Source organism: Sorex fumeus, unplaced genomic scaffold (genome assembly GCF_029834395.1).
Source record: "Sorex fumeus unplaced genomic scaffold, SorFum_2.1 ptg000045l, whole genome shotgun sequence".
NCBI classification, from domain to species: Eukaryota; Metazoa; Chordata; class Mammalia; order Eulipotyphla; family Soricidae; genus Sorex; species Sorex fumeus.
The window spans coordinates 12,964,698-12,984,209 of NW_026606102.1; the positions used below are offsets into that span (position 1 = coordinate 12,964,698).

Sequence of the window (19,512 nt, forward strand, 5' to 3'; positions counted from 1 at the left end):
TAGAAGTCTTGCCCCTAGTAGGAGGTACCTGGGAGAGAGAGTGGGTTAGTTCAGTCCTCCAAAATACGTGGGCCTGAACCCACTGAGAGGTCACAGACCATCTGAACAGGGCATGAGAGCCAAAAAGAGCAATATGAAAAAATAATAGCACTATAACACTATCCTCCCGTTGCTCATCAATTTGCTCGAGTGGGCACCAGTAACGTCTCCATTGTGAGACTTGTTTGTTACTGGTTTTGGCATATTGAATATGCCACGAGGAGCTTGCCAGGCTCTGTCGTGCGGGTGGGATACTCTCGGTAGCTTGCTGGGCTCTCCGAGAGGGACAGAGGAATCAAACCTAGGTCGGCCGCGTGCAAGGCAAATGCCCTAATGTGAGAATTTGTGGAGGAGAAAAGTTTTATCTGACTGAGGGGCTGGAGAGACAGTGCAGAGGGTAAAGTGCTTGCCTTGCATGGGGTTGACCCAGCTCAATCCCTGGCATCCCATATGGTCCATGAATCCTGCCAGTATAACAGGATGGACGGGCACTGCAGGGTGTTGGCACAAAGTGCACCTAGGGACAAGGGGGGCGGGGGGGGGAAGGTGGGCTGGGGCAGAAAGAGAAGGGAAGAACATTAGAGGAGGGAAACCTGTGAGCAGTGATCTTGAGGACGCGGCTTCTCCTTAGGGCAGGAAACTTCTGCAGTTTGAAGAGAACTTACGGTCTGTTTATTTGGGGAGGGGGTTGGGTCACATCCAGCGGTATTCAGAAATTTCTCCTGGCTCTGTGCTCAGGGACACTCCTGGCAGTGCTTCGGGGATCATATAGAATGCTGGGGACAGACCCGGGGTTGGCTGTGTGCAAGGCAAGCTCCAGCCCAAGGTCTGTTTAGTTCTGAGGTTAACCGCCTCCACCCACTGTAAGTGTGAGAGAACCACCCCCAGCCCAGGGGTGTCTTCCATGGCCCTGGGGATATCCAGCAGCCTTGGGGTGTCCGCTGTCTGGCTAGAAGGAAGAGCCAGCCTAAGCTGGAGAGTCACCTGTGCAGGGGGAGTGCAGGGTCATGGGCGTTTCCCAGAGAATTCAGGGAAACATCCCAGAGGTGACCACGCTGTCTCCCCTGGAGTTCCAGTGAGATGGGCACCGAGGGTGTGACTGCTCCGTTGGGCTTTCACCTGCAGAGGGTAGCAACCTCAGTCAAGTAGCTACGGGCGGATTCATCTTAGGGGAGGCCTGCTGAAGGGTGGAAGCCAGGGGCGGGAATGCGTGAAGAGATTGCGCAGGATGCTGCTGGGGGCAGGACGGGGTGCTCCTCGTAAGGAGCAGAGCGGAGCTGGCTGGCTGATTCCCAAGATGCACCGTCGCCTCCAGGGCCAGGACAGGGTTTCCACCTTCCCCCTGGCCCAGCCTTGGCAGAACTTGGTCCGTGCAGCCCCGCACTCACCCACAGTCAGCTCCCTAACCAGAGTTCCTTACTCTCCACCTTGTCGGTCCCTTCTGTTCAACACCCACCGAGTGTCCCAGCTCCCACCACTCTGCTACGCCTTCCAGGATGCGACACTCTCGGTCAGACAAGAATAGGCTGATGGTTTTTTTTCTTGTACAATTCTACTAGTGTCTTGTATATCCTGGATATTAATCCCTTATCAGATGGGTATTGGGTAAATATTCTTTCCCATTCTGTGGGCTCTTCCTGTATTTTGGTCACTGTTTCTTTTGAAGTGCAGAGGCTTCTTAGTTTGATGTAGTCCCATTGGTTTTTGTTTGCTTCCACTTGCATGGTCAGTGCTGTTTCATCCTTAGAGATGTTTTTAGCTTCCATGTCGTGGAGAGTTCTGCCTACATTCTCTTCCATGTACCTTATGGATTCATGTCTGATATTGAGGTCTTTAATCCACTTTGATCTGATTTTTGTGCCTGGCATTAAACAGAGATCAGAGTTCATCTTTTTTGCAGGTAGCTATCCAGTTTTCCCAGCACCACTTGTTGAAGAGGCTTTCTGTGTTTCACTTCACATTTCTTGCTCCTTTGTCAAAGATTAAGTGGTTATATATTTGGAGGTCTGTGATAGAATATTCAACTCTGTTCCACTGGTCTGCAGATCTTTTTCTAGCCCAGTATCATGCTGTCTTAATTACTGCTTCGTAGTACAGTTGGAAGTTGGGGAGGTTGATGCCACCCATCTTCTTTTTCCCAAGGATTGTTTTAGCTATTCGTGGGGGTTTATTGTTCCATATGAATTTCAGGAGTGTTTTGTCTATTTCTTAGAAAAATATTATGGGTGTCCTGGGGAGAAGAAATGAACAGAAGTTTCCTCAAAAAAGAAATACAAATGGCCAAACGGCACATGAAAAAATGCTCCACATCACTAACCATCAGGGAGATGCAAATCAAAACAACGATGAGATATCATCTCACACCACAGAGACTGGCACACATTCAAAGGAACAAAAGCAACCAGTGCTGGCGTGGATGTGGGGGAAAAGGGACAATCTTTCACTGTTGGTGGTAATGCCCACTTGTCCAGCCTTTCTGGAAAACAATATGGACAGTTCTTCAAAAACTAGAAATTGAGCTTCCATATGACCCCGCAATACTACTTCTGGGAATATATCCCGAGGATGCAAAAAAGCACAGTAGAAATGACATCCGTACCTATGTGTTCATTGTAGCACTGTTCACAATAGCCAAAATCCGGAAACAACCCAAGTGCCCTAGAACAGATGACTGACTAAAGAAACTTTGGTACATCTACACAATGGAATATTATGCAGCTGTCACAAAAGATGAAGTCATGAACTTTGCTTATAAATGGATAGACATGGAAAGTATCATGCTAAGTGAAATGAATCACAAAGAGGGGGACAGACATAGAAGGACTGCACTCATTTGTGGAGTAGAAAACAACATAACATGAGGCTGACACCTAAGGATAGTAGATACACGGGACAGATAGATCGCTCCATAGCTGGAAGCCTGCCTCCTCCTGAGAAAAGGGGAGAAGGCAGCTGCAATAGAGATGGGATCACTAAGAAAGAGATGGCTGGAGGAATCGGTCGGGGTGGGAGATGTGTGCTGAAAGTAGATAAAGGACCAAACATGATGGCCCCTCAATATCTGTATTGCAAACCATAATGCCCAAAAGTAGAGAGAGTGTATGGGGAGTATTGTCTGCCATGGAGGCAGGGGGAGGGTGGGAAAAGGGGGGTATACTGGGGATATTGGTGGTGGGGAATGTGCACTGGTGGAGGGATGAGTGTTTGATCATTGTGTGATTGTAACTCAAACATGAAAGCTTGTAACTATTTCGATGATTCAATAAAATCGCTGGAGCAATAGCACAGCGGTAGGGCGTTCGCCTTACAAGCGGCCAACATGGCCGACCCGAGTTCGATTCCTTACCCCTCTCGGAGAGCCCGGCAAGCTACCGAGAGTATTCGATATGCCAGACACAGTAACAACAAAGTCTCCAATGGAGACGTTACTGGGCCCACTCGAGCAATAAAATTAAAAATAAATAAATAAAGAATAGGCTGATGGGGACTTGGGAGAGACTTGCTGAGCCGGCCCACTTCGGACCACGTGACGCCCCTGGCCCCTCCCTGGCCTCTGCTGAGCTTTAAGCCCCCTCCCCACAACTTTGGCCAGGGTAAGAGAGGCCAGGTGTGTTGGGTTCCTACCTGTGAGAGCAGCGGGGCTCTGGGAGGACCTCAACAGAGCCCACCTGGACAGGCCCCACCTGCCCTTGAGCCCCTGTGTGGGCAGGGAAGCCAGGCTGCCTCCCCATCTCCCCCCACAGCCATGCTTGTAACGTTCTTGGGTGATGGGAACAGCTATGCAATAGCACCGCTGGCATCCCCTTTCCTACCCTCTCTGGACCCAGCGTGCATCTGGGGCTTGGCCTGCAGCCCCTGGGGGAGGTGGTGTGGACAATGCCCCGTCCACTGCAGCAGGAGCTGCCCAGGAATCACCTCACTCTTGGACAGGTGAACCCAAAATCTCTCTAGACAAGCCCCACCCAAGCAGCTGGTCACCTGCTGCATGTCCAGTGAGCAGGTTCGACCCTTAGCTGACCACATCCATAGTCGCTCCTGGATCTGGGCTCCCCCACCAACCCCCCCAGAAATCTAGGCACTATCAATGACAGGTGGTGCTCCCTCCCAGTCCCCCACTCTGTCCTGAAAATCCCTCCGTCAGCTCCTGCCAGCACCTTCTCCATCCTCCTCTGCAGCCAGGGAGACTCCTGTCTGTCAGCTCTGATCTACCCCACATGACCCCACCCACCATTCAGCTCCCTTTCTCTGCCGCACAGTCCTCTGTACCTTCTCACAGCTCTGCTTTAATGCGTGCTTTCGGTTTCTTGTTTATTTTTATTTAATTTTTTTTAAGGAAGGTAATTTTATGGTTTAGAAAGACGGGAAGGGAGGGGAGGGGAGAGGAAGGGAAGGGAAGGGAAGGGAAGGGAAGGGAAGGGAAGGGAAGGGAAGGGAAGGGAAGGGAAGGGAAGGGAAGGGAAGGGAAGGGAAGGGAAGGGATATGTGCTGGAGAGAGCATGCACTTGAGAGTAAGCCAGCAGGAACGACAGGGACACGCAAGGGAAGCTGTGTTCGAGGGAGAAAACGGGCTTGAAGAAGCAGTCATGCTTTCAGGTTTGCTTTTTTTTTTTTTAAGTCCTTGGTTGACAGCTGTGGGGCCCATGTCCAGGAATGCTCAGGGGAGTTAAGCACGGCAATGTGCTGTCCCCCTCAGCCACACCCCGGGCCCCAAATACAAAACCTTCTGTGCAAATGTTGCTGCTCTAGTCCATCACTGGGTTTTGGCCCAGGGTGCTGCCTGCCCCCACTGCTTCTAAGTACTGGGTGATGTCCACACGCCCGCCTGCTCCCCGAGGATGGTCACACAGGCCACCCCCCTCCCGGGAAGCACAAGTCACACTATGGCCATACTTCCTCCCCCCTGGTTCCAGACCAGCGGACCCAGACCCTCAGGGAGAGGTGTTCAATCCCATAGGCGGAATTGCTGGGCGGGGCACGTTACCCCCAGAGCAGTCACCCACCAGCTCTCCCCTCCAGCACTTCCCATTAGAAAGAAACTTTTGTTTTGGCTTTGGGCTACACCCGGTGATGCTCAAGGATTCCCCCTGGCTCTTCTCTCAGGAATCACTTCTGGGTTGCTCAAGGAACTCTAAGGGATGCCGGGTTGGCCTCATGAAAATAAAGCACCCTACCCACTGCACTATCTCTCTGGCCTCTGTTTTCTTTTGGGGGGCTCCAAGCAGGGCTCAGGAGGCCCCAGGGGCCCATGCAGCAACCCTGGCTGGGGGATGCAGTGTTGCCTGCCCCTGTGGCACCAGGCATTACCAGGATACACTGGCGCTGCCCTCCCAGTGGTGCCAGGCCCCACACCAGGGTCAACTGCATGTAGGGGATGTACTCTGGCCTCTGCGTGCTTCTGGCCGAGAAGAAGCTTTCGAAGCAGACATCCCCTTACACTTCTCACCCGCTGGACACCCTTAGGGGCCTCCCTCCATTACCTGACCTCCAGGGCGGCCGTGAGGGGCCCTACACCTGGCTCTATGGCCCCACAGACCTGCCCTGGTGCCCTGCTCTCCTCCACAGCCCCCACGGAGTCTCTTTCTGGACTTTTCTGGAAGGTGACTGCTCCCAGAGGAGCCTCCCCCACCCCCCATTCCAGCTGACCAATGTGCGCTGTGACCTCAGAGCTCCTGACTCCCCCTCTGTGGGGCTGTGGGCATCTCTGTTTGTTGACTGACTCACTGATTATTTGGCTCCCACAACGGTGCTCAGGGGCCTCTCCTGGAGACTCTGGGCCAGACAGTTCAGTGTGTGTGCCTGGCAGCACAGCCCCATTCAACCTAGCAGCGTCGGCACCAGGGTGACACCTGACGGTGCTAAGGGACCATATGGTGCCAGGGTTCGAACTCAGGTGCCCTCTCATGTCAGGCATGTGCCCCAGCCCCTGAGCTATCTCCACACCCACAGTTGGTATCTTTGTTTTCGTGTATGGTCAGGGTCTGGGGTCTCTTGGAGCAGTGGGGGGGGGGGCGCTCCAGGGCTGCTCAGGGCCCCTCCCTCTGACCGTGTCCCAGTCCCTGGGGGTGACTCAGCAGCTGTCCGACAGCGAACATGGCTGGGTTTTTGCTGTGGGGCCTGCCCTGTGCCCTGGGAGATGTTTGTAGCCTCTCTGGCCTCTCTCCACCAAAGCCAGTAGCACCCCCGCGTTGAAACAACTCACTCCCAGACATTACCAAGTATCCCCTGGGGGGTCAGGACCCCCCCCAAGCTCCCCCCGCATGAGAATCTCCGCATCAGCCTGTGAATTCCCAGGCCTGGTCTTGAACACGTCCTCATCCTGGTGTCCAGAGCAGGCCTGACTCGAGTCTCCTCGGTGCTGCCCCCTTGAGTGGAGGGAAATCTCTCTGGGCGGAGACCTGCAGGTGGGACTCAAGACCAGGGCTCTGGGGTCTGCACAAGGCCAGCCACACGCGGCATCTCCTCGAGTGTGGAGACTGCTGAGCTGTGCTATAGTGCTGTGTGGCTCAGAGCACACTGTGGGCCCTCTCTGAGCCCCGGCTTCCCCAGACACCAGACGTGGATCACAACCCCCACTGGAGCACGTAATGTGGTCGGGGCATGCAGTGAGGGTGTGCTCCCCTCAGCAGCTAGGTGGTTCCCTGGGGCAGGGGGACTGCTCCCCCCTACAAGGACACCTGGGCCAGCAGGAAGCCTCGTGGCGTTTATAGTGAGGTGCGTGGCCGGCGCTCACTGCTTCCAGGCTGTCCTCCAGGAGCTCAGCACCTGCCAGAGCCAGGAGCGCCGCTGGTGGGAGGTGGGCAGGTCCTCGGGCAGAGAGCTCCAGCTGTGTGCGGTGGCGGGGTCGCTCACCCACGTGCCCCCCTGCAGCACGGTCCAGGAGTCATGCCAGCAGCTGGCCAGGATGTGGTCCTGAGCCTGGGCCGCGCAGATGCACACAGACGCTTCCGGGTCGTGTCTCAGGTTGCCCAGAACTGGGCCAGGGAGAGGGAGAAGCAGCTTGTGAAGACGGGGTCCCCACACCGCATCCTTTTTTCACTTCATGGCAGAACTATCCTAGCCTGCCTCCTCCAGGCAGCCTTCGTTGATTGCCCCAGTCTATCTCCAAGCTTCTCTTAGGGGGCCCGTCAAAAAATTAGTCTGTTCCCTTGAGCACATGTGTACGCGCGCATGTGCGCGCGCGCACACACATACACACACACACACACACATACACACACACCCTCAAGGGTCCAAACTACTCGCCCAGCACTCAAACAGCTCTTGGTCTTGTTTTCTGAGCCTGATTCCCCAGACTGTCAGCTCCACTGGGGCTGGGCTGGGCTCTGACCCCAGAATTCCACATGCTCAGCTAAGGACCAGCTCAGCTGAGCACCGGGTGGGGGAGGGGGGGACAGCTCAGAGGACCAGGGAGCATGTGGATGAAAGGGAACCTGGGTCAGCGCTTCAGCTCTGGGCCAGGTTTCTCCTCTTCCTGAAGGACTGGGGTGGCTGCACACTTAACATTTCAAACACAAAGATTACCAGGGAGGCCAGCAGGGCTGAGGGAGGGAGGTTCCGGGCTCGGTCATGTGACTCACCGGCTTTGACTTCGTTCAGGTGATCTTCTGTCATGATTTTGTACATGCAGGGGACCAGGGACCCTGGAGCACAACCCAGAGTGAGCGCGTCTCACTCCGGGCCCAGCCTACCCGTTCTGATGTCTCCTCCTCAGGGAAGCCCCCTTGTTCCACATGCCTGGTCCACATTTGAGGGCTCAAGAGGAAGCCAGGAAATGAGGTGGCGGCAGGCAGAGGTGGTGAGGGCACTGAACCCGGGCAGGCTGGCTGCTGTGACTCACGCGGCCAGCACCACCTCCCCTGCTTGGCCCCGTGTCCGCATCAGAGACCTGGCCGGGTGCTGTCCCTGCAGTCGTGTGGCCACGACTACAGGAAGGGCACTGGGTCCTGGGGTCACTTGCATATGGGCCCTGGGACAGGCTGCTCAGCCTCTCTGCTCTCTGCCTAATGCCAGGCTGCAGGGTCCACTGTCCTGGAGTGAACAGGGCCTCTTCCTCTCAAAAGCCCATCTCACCATGCCAGCGCGATCCCGGCTAACCTTGAGCATGACCATTCCCACACACGTGGGATGGGTGAGTGGACTGGGTCCCCACGGGCCGACACTGACGGTCATTCACACTGCAACCCGAATGACTCTCCCCAGGAGAGACTGAGAAGGCATTGCCCTATCCGGCCCAACTCTTCCCAGAGATCCTGCTCCGCCCCCAGGCTCGGTGACCAGGTCCACGGCAGCTGGGTGTTCTTGTCTGTGTAGACCGGGTTCTATTTAACCCTGACCTGTGACTGCAGAACACTGAGGGGGGTGGCGGCAGAGCCAGGCTCTGGGGCTCTTTCAGGCACCCAGATGAGGAAACACCCGTGCGCTTTTTCAGGCCACGCATCACTCACACAGGGGTCGTACCCAAGACTCTAGCCCACAGGGGCTGGGGACTGGAGTGGCCGCTGGGAACTGTCAGTAGGGAGATGTGGGTGCTGCCTGCATGGGCCTGGCACCAAGAAGACATGGGGTGGGGGTATTTAAACCCTGATGTTTTCACAGGTGATGCGTGTGGGAGATGCAGAGAAGTTGGTATCCAGGAAACCATCATTGTGTGAACTGACTCTAGGTAGGATCCTGCAATTTTTTTTTGTTTTGCTATTTTTGGGTCACACCCAGCAATGCACAGGGCTTACCCCTGGCTCTACACTCAGGAATTACTCCTGGCAGTGCTGGGGGACCATATGGGATGCTGGGAATCAAACCCAGGTCAGCCATGTGCAAGGCAAACGCCCTACCTGCTCCAGCCCCGGCCCCCGAGCTTTGAGGCCCCCTCCCACCCTACTCCTCTGGGGCAGCCCTGATGGTGGAACCAGCTGGCCCCAGCCCCGCCACCCAGACCCCACAGTCCCTCCTGAAGATTCTGAATTTCTGAGGACGGGGAGTTCTGAGTTCTGAGGACGGGAAACGTCCAGACCGCGGGCCGTGAAGGCATGTGGTCCCACCCTGATCTATGATAGGACAGACACATGCCATCGCCGGCAGCCCACAGATGATGTTCTAATACCCAAGCAGCCCTCAGTGGAACCAGTGCCCCGCTGGCTCCAGACCATGAAGCCAGCGCCTGACTGAGAGAATTTGCTCGTGTGGCTGAGAACAAGTCGGTGATGGGGTGTGAGACAGCACTGGGGGCGCCCATGGGCCTGAGAGCCAACCCTGCAAAGTGGAGGGCTGGGGACCCATCCCCTCCAAACTTCTCTGCAGCAGGGGCCCTGGTCCCGGTGGATGGGGGTGTAGGGTGTGGGGGCTCCTAGTCCTTGGGGAAGGGTGTTTGGGGGGGAGGCAGGTGCACAGTTGCCGGAGGAGATATGCCACATGTGGGGATGCTCAGGATGAGGGAATCCGTGAGTTTTTCTCCAGGAAGGTGGAGTGGGGCCTTGGGGAGCAGCAGGAATGCCTCTGTGTGCTGGCCGTGCCATTCTGTAGCACACCCACTTCCTGTCCATGGGCATGAGGAAGCTTCAGTTTCCCATGGGGCTGGGGCTCAGCTGGGGTCACAAAGAAGGGACCCCCCCCAAGAACTGAGCTCTCAATTCTGTCTTGGCAGGAGCTGTGAGGCCCCTCCCATGAGAGCCCCCAGGGGAGCAGCGGTTCTGCTAGGACAGCTGTGGAGGGTGGGAGTCCTGCCCCGAGGGGCCCCAGGATGGTCTGTGACCCTGTCCTGCCCTGGAGGGAGGCCGGAGGCCGGGGTCAGCTGCTCACCCAGGAACACAGCTGAGGATTTGCGCAGGGAGGCCCGCGGGTTCCTGGCGAACTCCAGGCTCTGGCTGAGGAAGGTGAAGGCACTCTCTCGGTGTGTGTTCACCTGGGATGAGAGAAACCCTGAGGGTCGGGGCCCAGGCCGGACACTCCCCATCTACCTCTCCCAAAGCGGGACTGGTGGGTAGCCTGTTCTGGCCCCAGCCTCCTGCATGGCTCTGCTGTCCAGCCCAGCCCCACTGGACCCCTAGGGGCCAGACTTCATCTTTCTGCTTCCTGTTGTTGCTTTCTTTGGTTTGGGGGCCACACCCAGGGGTCCGCAGCGGTGACGCCCAACAGTGACTGGGGACTGTGCGACACCAGGGATCCAGCTGAGGGCCCTGCAGGCGCAGCCTGGGCTCCCAGTCCTTTGACCATCTTCCCGGCACTTCATCTTTTTGTTTTGTTTTGTTTCACCTTGGTGTTGGGGCCACACTTGGCGGTGCTCAGGGCGTACTCCTGGCTGCACTCCGGGATCAGTCCTGGCGGGCTTGGGGACCGTATGGGGTACTGGGGATCAAACGTGGGGTGACCTCACACAAGGCAAACGCCCTACCCGCTGCATTATCGCTCTGGCCCCACTTTATCTTGCTTAAGAAATGGCAACAACTGCCTTGGCAGCCTTCCTGCCTTTCCTGCCCGAGTCTCTCCTCTAAGTCACACACACACACACACACACACACACACACACACACACACACGATCACGATCATCCTGTTGTTCCTCGATTGCCTCGAGCAGGCACCAGTAACGTCTCTCTTGTCCTAGCCCTGAGATTTTAAAAAGTGCCATATTCAAGGCTCTTTCAGGGTTAGGAGAATGAGACCCATCATTGTTACTGGTATTTGGCATATTGGGTACGCCACGGGGAGTCTGCCAGACTCTGCCGTGTGGGCAGGTTACATTCGGTTATCTCATTCTTGCTTTGGACAACTTGGCAGGCTACACACACACACACACACACACACACACACACACACACACCTGAAAGGAATGTTCTGATATGCAGGGGCAACCAGAGGTGAGAATGATGCAGCCTAAAGCCAGGGTCTGCCCAGGATGAAAGAATCCCGATTGCAGAGTGGTAGGGAACAGGACAGGGAGTTAGAGGGGTCTTAAAGGTTCTCCAAAGCCGGCAGGAATAGGGCTTCCTTATGCAATTGAGAAAAAAGGAAGCCACCTTTCATGCTTGTTTGGGCAACAGCAGGGTTGGGGCAAAATAGTGTTACTCAGGATGGGGTTGATGGAGAAGAAACAAGGGAGCAGTGTCCCATGGGGAGAGTGGTGAAGAGAAAATCGGATGGGCCCTCTCCCCTTGACGAGCCCTGCACATCAGCGATGAGTCCCACAACACCTGCAGGTCCCTGCACTGCCCCGGTCCTCCCATGGCTTCCCTGTGAGTAGACGATACCGCCGTCCTGAGCCCTGCATGACCCTCTCTCAGGCCACAATCACCACAGGTGTTTGAATCAGCCACCTGGACAGACACTTTCTTCAGGTGTCACCTGCCCACTGTCCAATGACAGAGCAGCCACTGGTGGCAGAGGCCCTGAGCACCCTTAACAATGGTTATTATTACAGAGTGATGATCTGTGACTCGGCGCCATCTCCACTGGGCCGTAGGGGAAGGTTCACATGGGTTTGAGGTTCTTTTAGCGTTTTGATTTGGGGCCAATGCAGCAGTACTCAGGATTAACTCCAGTTCTGCACTCTGGAATCACTCTAGGTGGTAGTTGCGGGGCAGTATGGGATGCGGGGGATCGAACCCAAGTTGGCCATGCAAGGCAAGTGCCCTACCTGCTGTACTATCACTCCAGTCCCTTGTGTGATGTTGTTGTTTGTTTTTTTTTATGATAGTTCCCTCTGCCAAAGGTTGCTGCTGGTCATGCTCCTTCCCGGGGGCTGGGGAGGGGGGGTCTTCCCCTGAAATGCCAGAGCGCTAGACTTCCCCTTGCTGCCCTTCTGGGTGCCTGAGAGGGCTCCAGGCCTGTCTGTGCCAAGTCTGTGTCCAGAAGCCCAGCCTGGCCACAGCAAAGATTCTTAAACCTGTGGGCTTGGTTGCATGCTGTCAGGCTGCGTTTGCTCTGGGCCTGTCACTGTGAGGTTCAAGCTGCCACTAGAGGTCCCAGAATTCCCCGTGGCCCTCTTGCGTGGACTGGGGAGACCAGAAACGGGGGAGGCAGGACACCTCAGCACCGCGTGTCTGCCACACCACCAACGTGCCAGGGAAGAGGGAGGTGCTGTGCATCCCAGCTGAGCTGTCTTCAGACTTCTCTCCCCACCACCCCTGGCTCAGAGGTGGGCACTGGCTGGGCTGGGAGGGCCTAGGGGAGCCAGAAACTCTCCCAGTGGGAGGAGGACGCGGGCACCTTGCTGAACTGGTCGGCATAAGACTGGATAGACCCTGGGAGCCCCGACGGGCAGATGGCAGCGCCTAGTTTCTGCAATGACCCTGCTGTCCCTCTGATGACAAAATCTCCCAGGAAGTGCTTCTCAAACACATCCCTGTGGCTGAGCCATGGCATGCCCAGGGCATGGGGTGCAGTGGGTGGAGCAAGGCTGGAAGACCCCCGTGGAGGGAGAGGCCCAGCTAAAGGACATCCTGACCTGAATGGAGGGCGGTGATAGCAGGGATAGGAGGGAAGCACAGATTCCAGAGCAGTTAGGAGATTTCAGAGAGAACTGAAGTGGAAGGTGAGGGGCAGGGGAGAGCCCCGAGGTGAGCCCTCTTGCCTTGTGTGCAACTGGGCATGATTGAACCCAGGCACTGCAGGGGCCCTGAGCACTGCCAGGGGTCACTGGAGATCAGAGGTGGGAATAGCCCCATGGCACTGCAGGATGTGGTCTGAACCTACACTCCTCCCCATCAAAAAGTGGCAGGTGAGCAAGAGGAAGGGATCTCGGGGGATTCAGGATTTGAGTGCATCTGGAAGGATGGAGCAGAACTGAACAACAGACAAAAGCGGCAGGCAGAGTCTGTAGGGCCATGTGACCCCCCGATGTCCGAGGGAAGGGAAAGGGCTTCCCCTGGCAATCCTCCAAGCTGGCTGCAAGGAGCGTGCCCTGGAAGCACTCACGATGTAGCTGCACACTTTGTCCACCGCTTGCTGCTGCTTGTGCCAGGGCTTCCGGCTATATGCGCCTCTGGGGAGCTCCCAGGTCATGAAGCAGGAGCAGCGGAAGAGGGTCTTCACGCACTTCTGGGAACCAGAAGAAGGGAACATGCCAGGGATGTGGGATTCTGGGAGAGTAGGGAAGGAACTATCATAAAAAAGACTAATGCCTTGGATGGGATGCAGGCACGTTGATGCCAATCACAGCCCACCTTGTGGAGGGCAGATCCCTACAGGAGAAGGGCCTTCGGAAATGCACCCGGCCCCACTGAGAAACTGCCCCTAGCCCCCTGGACAGGAGTCTAGCTGGACTCCCAAAAGGACTGCGCCCTCGGACCTAGATTTTTTTTCTTTTTGGGACCCCCACTGCGATGCGCAGGGGTTACTCCTGGCTCTGCACTCAGGAGTTACTCCTGGCGGTGCTCAGGGGACCATATGGGATGCTGGGAATCGAACCTGGGTTGGCCGCGTGCAAGGCAAACGCCCTACCCGCTGTGCTATTGCTCTAGCCCCGCCCTCGGACCTAGAACCATCTCACCCAGTCCCCCTGGACAGGCTCCCCCGGCCCACCTGGACATTTTCACCTGTCCCACCTGGCCGAGCTCACCTGACCTGCTCTCACCTGACCCGCGCTCACCTGAGCCACCTTGGCGTTGCCCTCTTGCATGATGAGCAGCAGCGGCACCAGCGTGCTCTTGAGTTGCTCCTCGGCGGCCGGGGAGCGAGGGAGGCGCAGCTGCTGGACCACCTTGCCGTAGAGGTTGATGCACGAACAGCGCACGGCCTCCCGGGACTGGGGCAGACCCACGGCTCAGGCACGGTCCCTGCCCTCAGCCTCCCACAACCGTCCTTCCACTCACTCGAGAGGAAGCACACCTGCCCTCACAGGGACCCCGGTGACAGCCCGGCCCTCTGCTCCCAACCAGGGCCTCACCTGCTAAGACGGGTCCTATGTGGCTGGAAAGTGTTCCCCCTCTGCTGCTGGGACCAGTAAAATAGTGTGTCCCCTCTAGGTGGCCCCCCCTTTCTCTTTTTTTTTTCCTTTTTGGGTCACACCCGGCGATGTACAAGGGTTACTCCTGGCTCTGCGCTCAGGAATTACTCCAGGCGGTGCTCTGGGGACCATATGGGATGCTGGGATTGAACCCAGGTTTGCCTTGTGCAAGGCAAACACCCTGCCCACTGTGCCATATCCAGCTCCAGCCCCCAGGGGCCTCATTGCAGGGAGGCAGCCCTCATTCTGAACGAGGTCCCGAAGGCATAGGAACTTTCTCTGAGTCAAACAACTACAGACAGGGCTGGGGCCAGCCAGACCAAGGCACCTCCTGGCTGGGCTGTTCCATCTGCTCTACCCAAGAGGGCCTGAGAGCCAAAGCAACCACATGCCCCCCCCAAGCCCCCTCCACCAGCAGCCCCCGGGGCTCCTCACATCAGCAAAGTGTGGCAGCAGCACCTTCAGCATCTCCACGTACACCGAGCTGTCCGCCAACTTCCGGTCCAGCCCCTTGAAGATGGGCTTGAGGTTGTGGCCGGCCTCCGCCACCAGCTCCCCGTCCAGGTTCTTCAGGCCCTCCACCATGGAGGGCAGGAGGGCCTGCACCTTGGCGGTCTGGGGGCAGGAGTGTTGGGGATGCGGCAGCCTTCCGGGGTGAACCATGGAGGCCGTGACCCGGCTGAGGCCAGGCCCACCTTCTGGTTTCGCTCCCCACTTCTGTCACCCCATGTGCCCCCATTCTGGATCTGGGGACCAAGACCCTGTTCTGGGCCCCAATTAGAGGAGAGTCTGTGTTCCCTTGAGCCTTGGTCCCGTCCCTACTCCAGCATGAGCTGCAGCAGGTCCTAGCAGAGAACAACAGAGCACTTTAAAATGTGCTCGTGCCAAGCATGATTGCCACTCAATGCCTCTTTTGCCGACCATGGCACTCAAAAGGAGAGAGAGGGAAATGCCCTGCCACAGAGGCAGGGTGGGATAGGGGCTGGGCGGGGAGGGGATGCTGGGATCCGTGGTGGTGGGAAATGCGCACTGGTGGAGGGATGGGTGTTTGATCATTGTATAATCGAAACCCAAGCACAAAAATGTGTAAGTCTACAACTGTACCTCATGGTTCCTCACTATTAAAAAATAAATAAAAAAAAATAAAAAATAAAATGTGCTCGTGGAGGGATGGGGGCCACCAGCAGATCAACCTGTACCTGCAGCCGAGTGCATCAGCAGTCTGATGGTGCCCTCAGGCTTCCTGATACCCCAAAACTGCCGCTGTGCCTTTGGCAAGACCCCAACAACTTGGGGCCAAGTTTACCAAGAAATTAAAGAGCCAAAAGTTAGGTGTGTGGGGAGCCACACCCACAAACCACCTCCGGCTCAGCTACACAAGCTCACTTATTGACCTTTTTTCAGAGACCTATAAACCAAAAGAGATCAAAAGCAGCAGTTAGGGCCAGAGGTGCGGGGCACTGTGGGTGAGCGGGTGCACCCTGCAGGGCAGATGCCGATAGTTTATTTCTCTGGAAAAGATGGAGACAAGGACCATGATCCAAAGACACACCAATGAATCTCTGAACTAAGCAGCTCACTGCAGAGATGCTTCCAGACTTTAAGCCAGGCTGACTTCACTGGTGTGCCTCAGACAGGGACGGCATCATCCCTCCACCTGCCCCGTAAAAACCCCGGCAGCCACCAACTTGCAGAACCCAGTGAGAAGTGTAAGTATTCGGGTTCAGTGATGGCAAACTCCAGGCCTCAAGGGATAGGGATTGGGCCGGTCCTTCTCATCCCCTGTCCCTATGGGACTCTGGAGGTCACGCCCACAAACTGCCTCCAGCTGCTACTTAAGCTCCTTAATGGCCATGAACCAGAGACACACGAAAGAATCTCCGAATGGAGCCGCTCGCTGCAGAGATTTCTCCAGATCCAAATTATCTACAGTTTTAGAATTCTAGGAGCACATCGCCACTCTTGCAGCTACGCGACATCTTATGCTATTCATAACAAGCAATACAAAAGAGAATATGGGAGAGATTGTCTGCCATAGGGGCAGGGGGAGGGGTGGGATGCGAGGATACTGGGAACCTTGGTGGTGGAAGATGTGCACTGCTGGAGGGTTGGGTGATCGATCATTGTATGACTGAAACTCAAAACAGGAAAGCTTTGTAACTGTACCTCATGGTGATTTAAAAAAAAATTAAAAAAAAAAAACGTGCTCGTGATTGAGGCTGGAGCGACAGTATAGCAGAGAGGGCGCTTGCCTTGCAGGAGGCTGAGCTGGGTTTGGTCCCTGCATCCCATCTGCCCTTGGAGTCCTGCCAGGAGTAAGCCCTGAGCTCTGCCAGGTGTGGCCTCAAACAAACCCAAACAAAAAATGCTGATGAACCAATCATTTGGGTCTCAGTTTTCTGACCTGTAAAATAGGAATGACTGTTGCATGCCCACGCCCTCTTTACACACATCTTTAAAAGCACTGCATGAGGGCTAGAGAGACAGTAGCGGGTAGGGTGCTTGCCTTGTATGTGACCAGCCTGGGTACGATCCCCAGCACCCCATATGGTGCCCAGGAGTGATCTCAGGAGTGCAGTCAGGAGTAAGCCCTGAACACTGCCAGGTCTGGCCCACCCTGTCCCGGTAAATAAATACATGGCATGAAAGGGCCAGAGGATGATCCACGGGCTCAAACTTATGATCCCCCGAGTACCCCCAGAGCACAAGCTGGGAGTAGCCCCTGAGTGCCACTAGCTCCCCCTGCAAAAAAAAAAAGTGAACGAAAGTTAATACCTTGTGGGTGGGCCTGGAGAGACAGCTCAGAGGGCGGGAGCCGAGCATATGGTCAGTCCTGACTCCAGTCCCCAGCACTCCATGACCCCTCGAGCACAGCTGGGTAGCCCTGGTCGAGGTCTGTACCCTGGTCCTGAGCATCTCTGCACCAGCAGGCCTGAGCATGGACTGCAGAGGTGGCCCTGGAGCCCCTGAGCACCGCTGGGGGTGCCGCAGCCCAAAAGAGACCACACTGTGAAAACTCTGGATCAGAAACTCTAGGAGTTATCTGGGAACACGCTTCTCAGCTCAGCACTCAGCCACAGGGCATGCACAGTCAGCTGCGCTCAGCCAGTCCCTCTGCCCGCCTGGCCAGGCCCGGCGCTGCTCACCTTCTCGGCCCTGCGCGCCAGGATGACCAGGCCGCGGATGGACAGCAGCTTCATGACGGGGTCGCGATGGTTCAGGCCTTCCGCCATTCGCCCCAGGGAATATTCCTCAGGGATCCTCCGCACCTGCTCCATCTGGAGGAGCTGAGCAGGGGACAGCAGTGAAGGGCCCACTGACTGACCGAGGAGCAGGAGACAGTGATGAGGAGCCCACTGGCCACCACAAGGGATCAGGGGAAAGCGATGAGGGCCCGCTGCCCACCTCAGAGACCCCCTCCCGCCAGCCCCACACACTGCCAGAGTACGTGGGGTGACTACAGTGAAAGGACACGTGGACCACGGGTCCTGGTCAGCACTGTCCGATGCAAGCCACATTCTAAGTTGGATTTTTGGGGCCTGCCCAGTGACACTCTGCAGGCTAGGAGACCCTTCTGGTGTTTCCTGGCCAACCAGACCAGCAGTTCAACGCGAGGCCCCAGGACTCCAGGCTTCATGGGTTTTGTAGTCATTTGGACCACCGGGGGTCATTTGAACCATTTGATGGGGCTCCCAGGCCTTCAGGGTCCCAGCCAACTGCGGGGGGGCGGGGCATGGGGGACCTGGGATCGAACCAGAGTTGGCAGCATGCAACACATGCGCCCAAACCTCTGTGGCAGCTCTCGGGCCCTATAAGTAACAAGTTTCAAGCAGTGGCATGAAAAGAGTGGAAGTGGGTAGGGGAGACAGTTCAGGAGCCGGGGGCACTCGCGAAGAGTCCAGGCCTGGTCGCTGAAGACCGTGGCTCCCCGAGCACTGCTGGGGATTGATCTCATGCCTGGGCACTAGCAGGTCACTGCGGCATCGCGTCCCTGGACCTGAGCATCAGACTGTCCAGCCCCTGGGCTGAGCATCACCAGGAGTGACCCCCAGGCTCCCTGAACACGGAAGCCCCCACCCTGCCGAAAAGTAAGTATAAAGAAAAGGGTGACGTGAAATGATCCGCCTTTACTGCACTCATTTGTGGAGTATAAAATAACATAATACGAGGCTGACTCCTAAGGATGGTAGATACACAGGACAGGAAGATTGCTCCATAGTTGGAAGCCTCATGAGCAAAGGGGAGAAGGCGCTGGAATAGAGAAGGGATCGCTAAGAAAAAGATGGCTGGAGGAATCGGTCGGGATGGGAGATGTGTGCAGAAAGTAGATAAAGGACCAAACATAATAACCTCTTGGGGTCTATATTGCAAACCATAATGCCCCTAAGTAGAAAGAGAGTATGTGGACTATTGTCTGCCATGGAGGTAGAGGGAGGGTGGGAAAGGGGGGGTATACCGGGGATATTGGTGGTGGGGAATGTGCACTGGTGGGGGGGGGGTGTTTGATTATTGTGTGATTGTAACCCAAACATGAAAGCTTGTAACTATCTCATGGTGATTCAATAACATTTTTTTTAAAAAGAAATGATCCACCGATTCTCAAAAAATTAGAAATTGAGCTCCCATTTGACCCAGCAATACCACTCCTGGGAATATATCCCAGAGAGGCAAAAATGTATAGTCGAAGTGACATCTGCACTTGTTTGTTCATTGCAGCACTCTTTACAATAGCCAGAAACTGGAAGAAACCTGAATGCCCAAGAACAGATGACTGGTTAAAGAAACTTTGGTACATCTACACAATGGAGTACTACGTAGCTCTTAGAAAAGATGAAGTCATGAAATTTACATACAAGTGGTACAATATGGAAAGTATCATGCTAAGCGAAATGAGTCAGAAAGAGAGGGATAGACATAGAAAGATTGCATTCATCTGGGGGATATAAAGTAACAAAGTATGAAATTAATACCCAAGAATAGCTGAGATCAGCACCAGGAGGATTACTCCATAACTTAGAGGCCAGCCGGGTATCCTAGAGGAAAGGGAAGTTCAGATAGAGAAGGGAGCACCAAATAAAGGGTGTTTGGAGGATCCTCCCAGGAGGGGAGATGCATGTCGAAAGTAGACTATGGACTGAACATGTTTGCCACTCAATGCCTCTTTTGCAGACCACAACACCCAAAAGGAGAGAGAGAACACAGGGGATTGCCCTGCCACAGAGGCAGGGGGAATGGGGGGATGGGGGTGGGGGGGATGTTATCCATGGTGGTGGAAAATGGGCACTGGTGGAGGGATGGGTATCTGATCATTGTATAATCGAAACCCAAGCACAAAAAAATTGTAAATCTACAACTGTACCTCATGGTGTTTCACTAATAAAAAAAAAAAAAAGAAAAAAAAAGGAGGTTGCTGAAGAGATACCGGGAACATTGGTGGTGGAGGATGGGCACTGGTGGAGGGATGGGTACTCGACCATTGTATGACTGAAATGTAATCACAAAAGTTTATAAGTCTGTAACTATCTCGTGGTGATT

General features: G+C 55.5%; 1 protein-coding gene across 1 annotated transcript in view; it reads right to left on the bottom strand.

The window, feature by feature from the left end:
• Window positions 1-6,765: 6,765 nt before the first annotated feature.
• MROH7 (maestro heat like repeat family member 7) overlaps window positions 6,766-19,512 on the bottom strand; it is a 34,836-nt gene continuing 22,089 nt past the window's right edge. The window contains exons 13-19 of the mRNA XM_056122360.1: window positions 17,124-17,264; window positions 14,413-14,592; window positions 13,621-13,776; window positions 12,948-13,070; window positions 9,835-9,937; window positions 7,617-7,679; window positions 6,766-7,010 (exon numbers count right to left, since the gene is read on the bottom strand). Of these exons, the coding sequence (XP_055978335.1) occupies window positions 6,766-7,010; window positions 7,617-7,679; window positions 9,835-9,937; window positions 12,948-13,070; window positions 13,621-13,776; window positions 14,413-14,592; window positions 17,124-17,264 (1,011 nt within the window). The remainder of the gene's footprint in view (window positions 7,011-7,616; window positions 7,680-9,834; window positions 9,938-12,947; window positions 13,071-13,620; window positions 13,777-14,412; window positions 14,593-17,123; window positions 17,265-19,512) is intronic.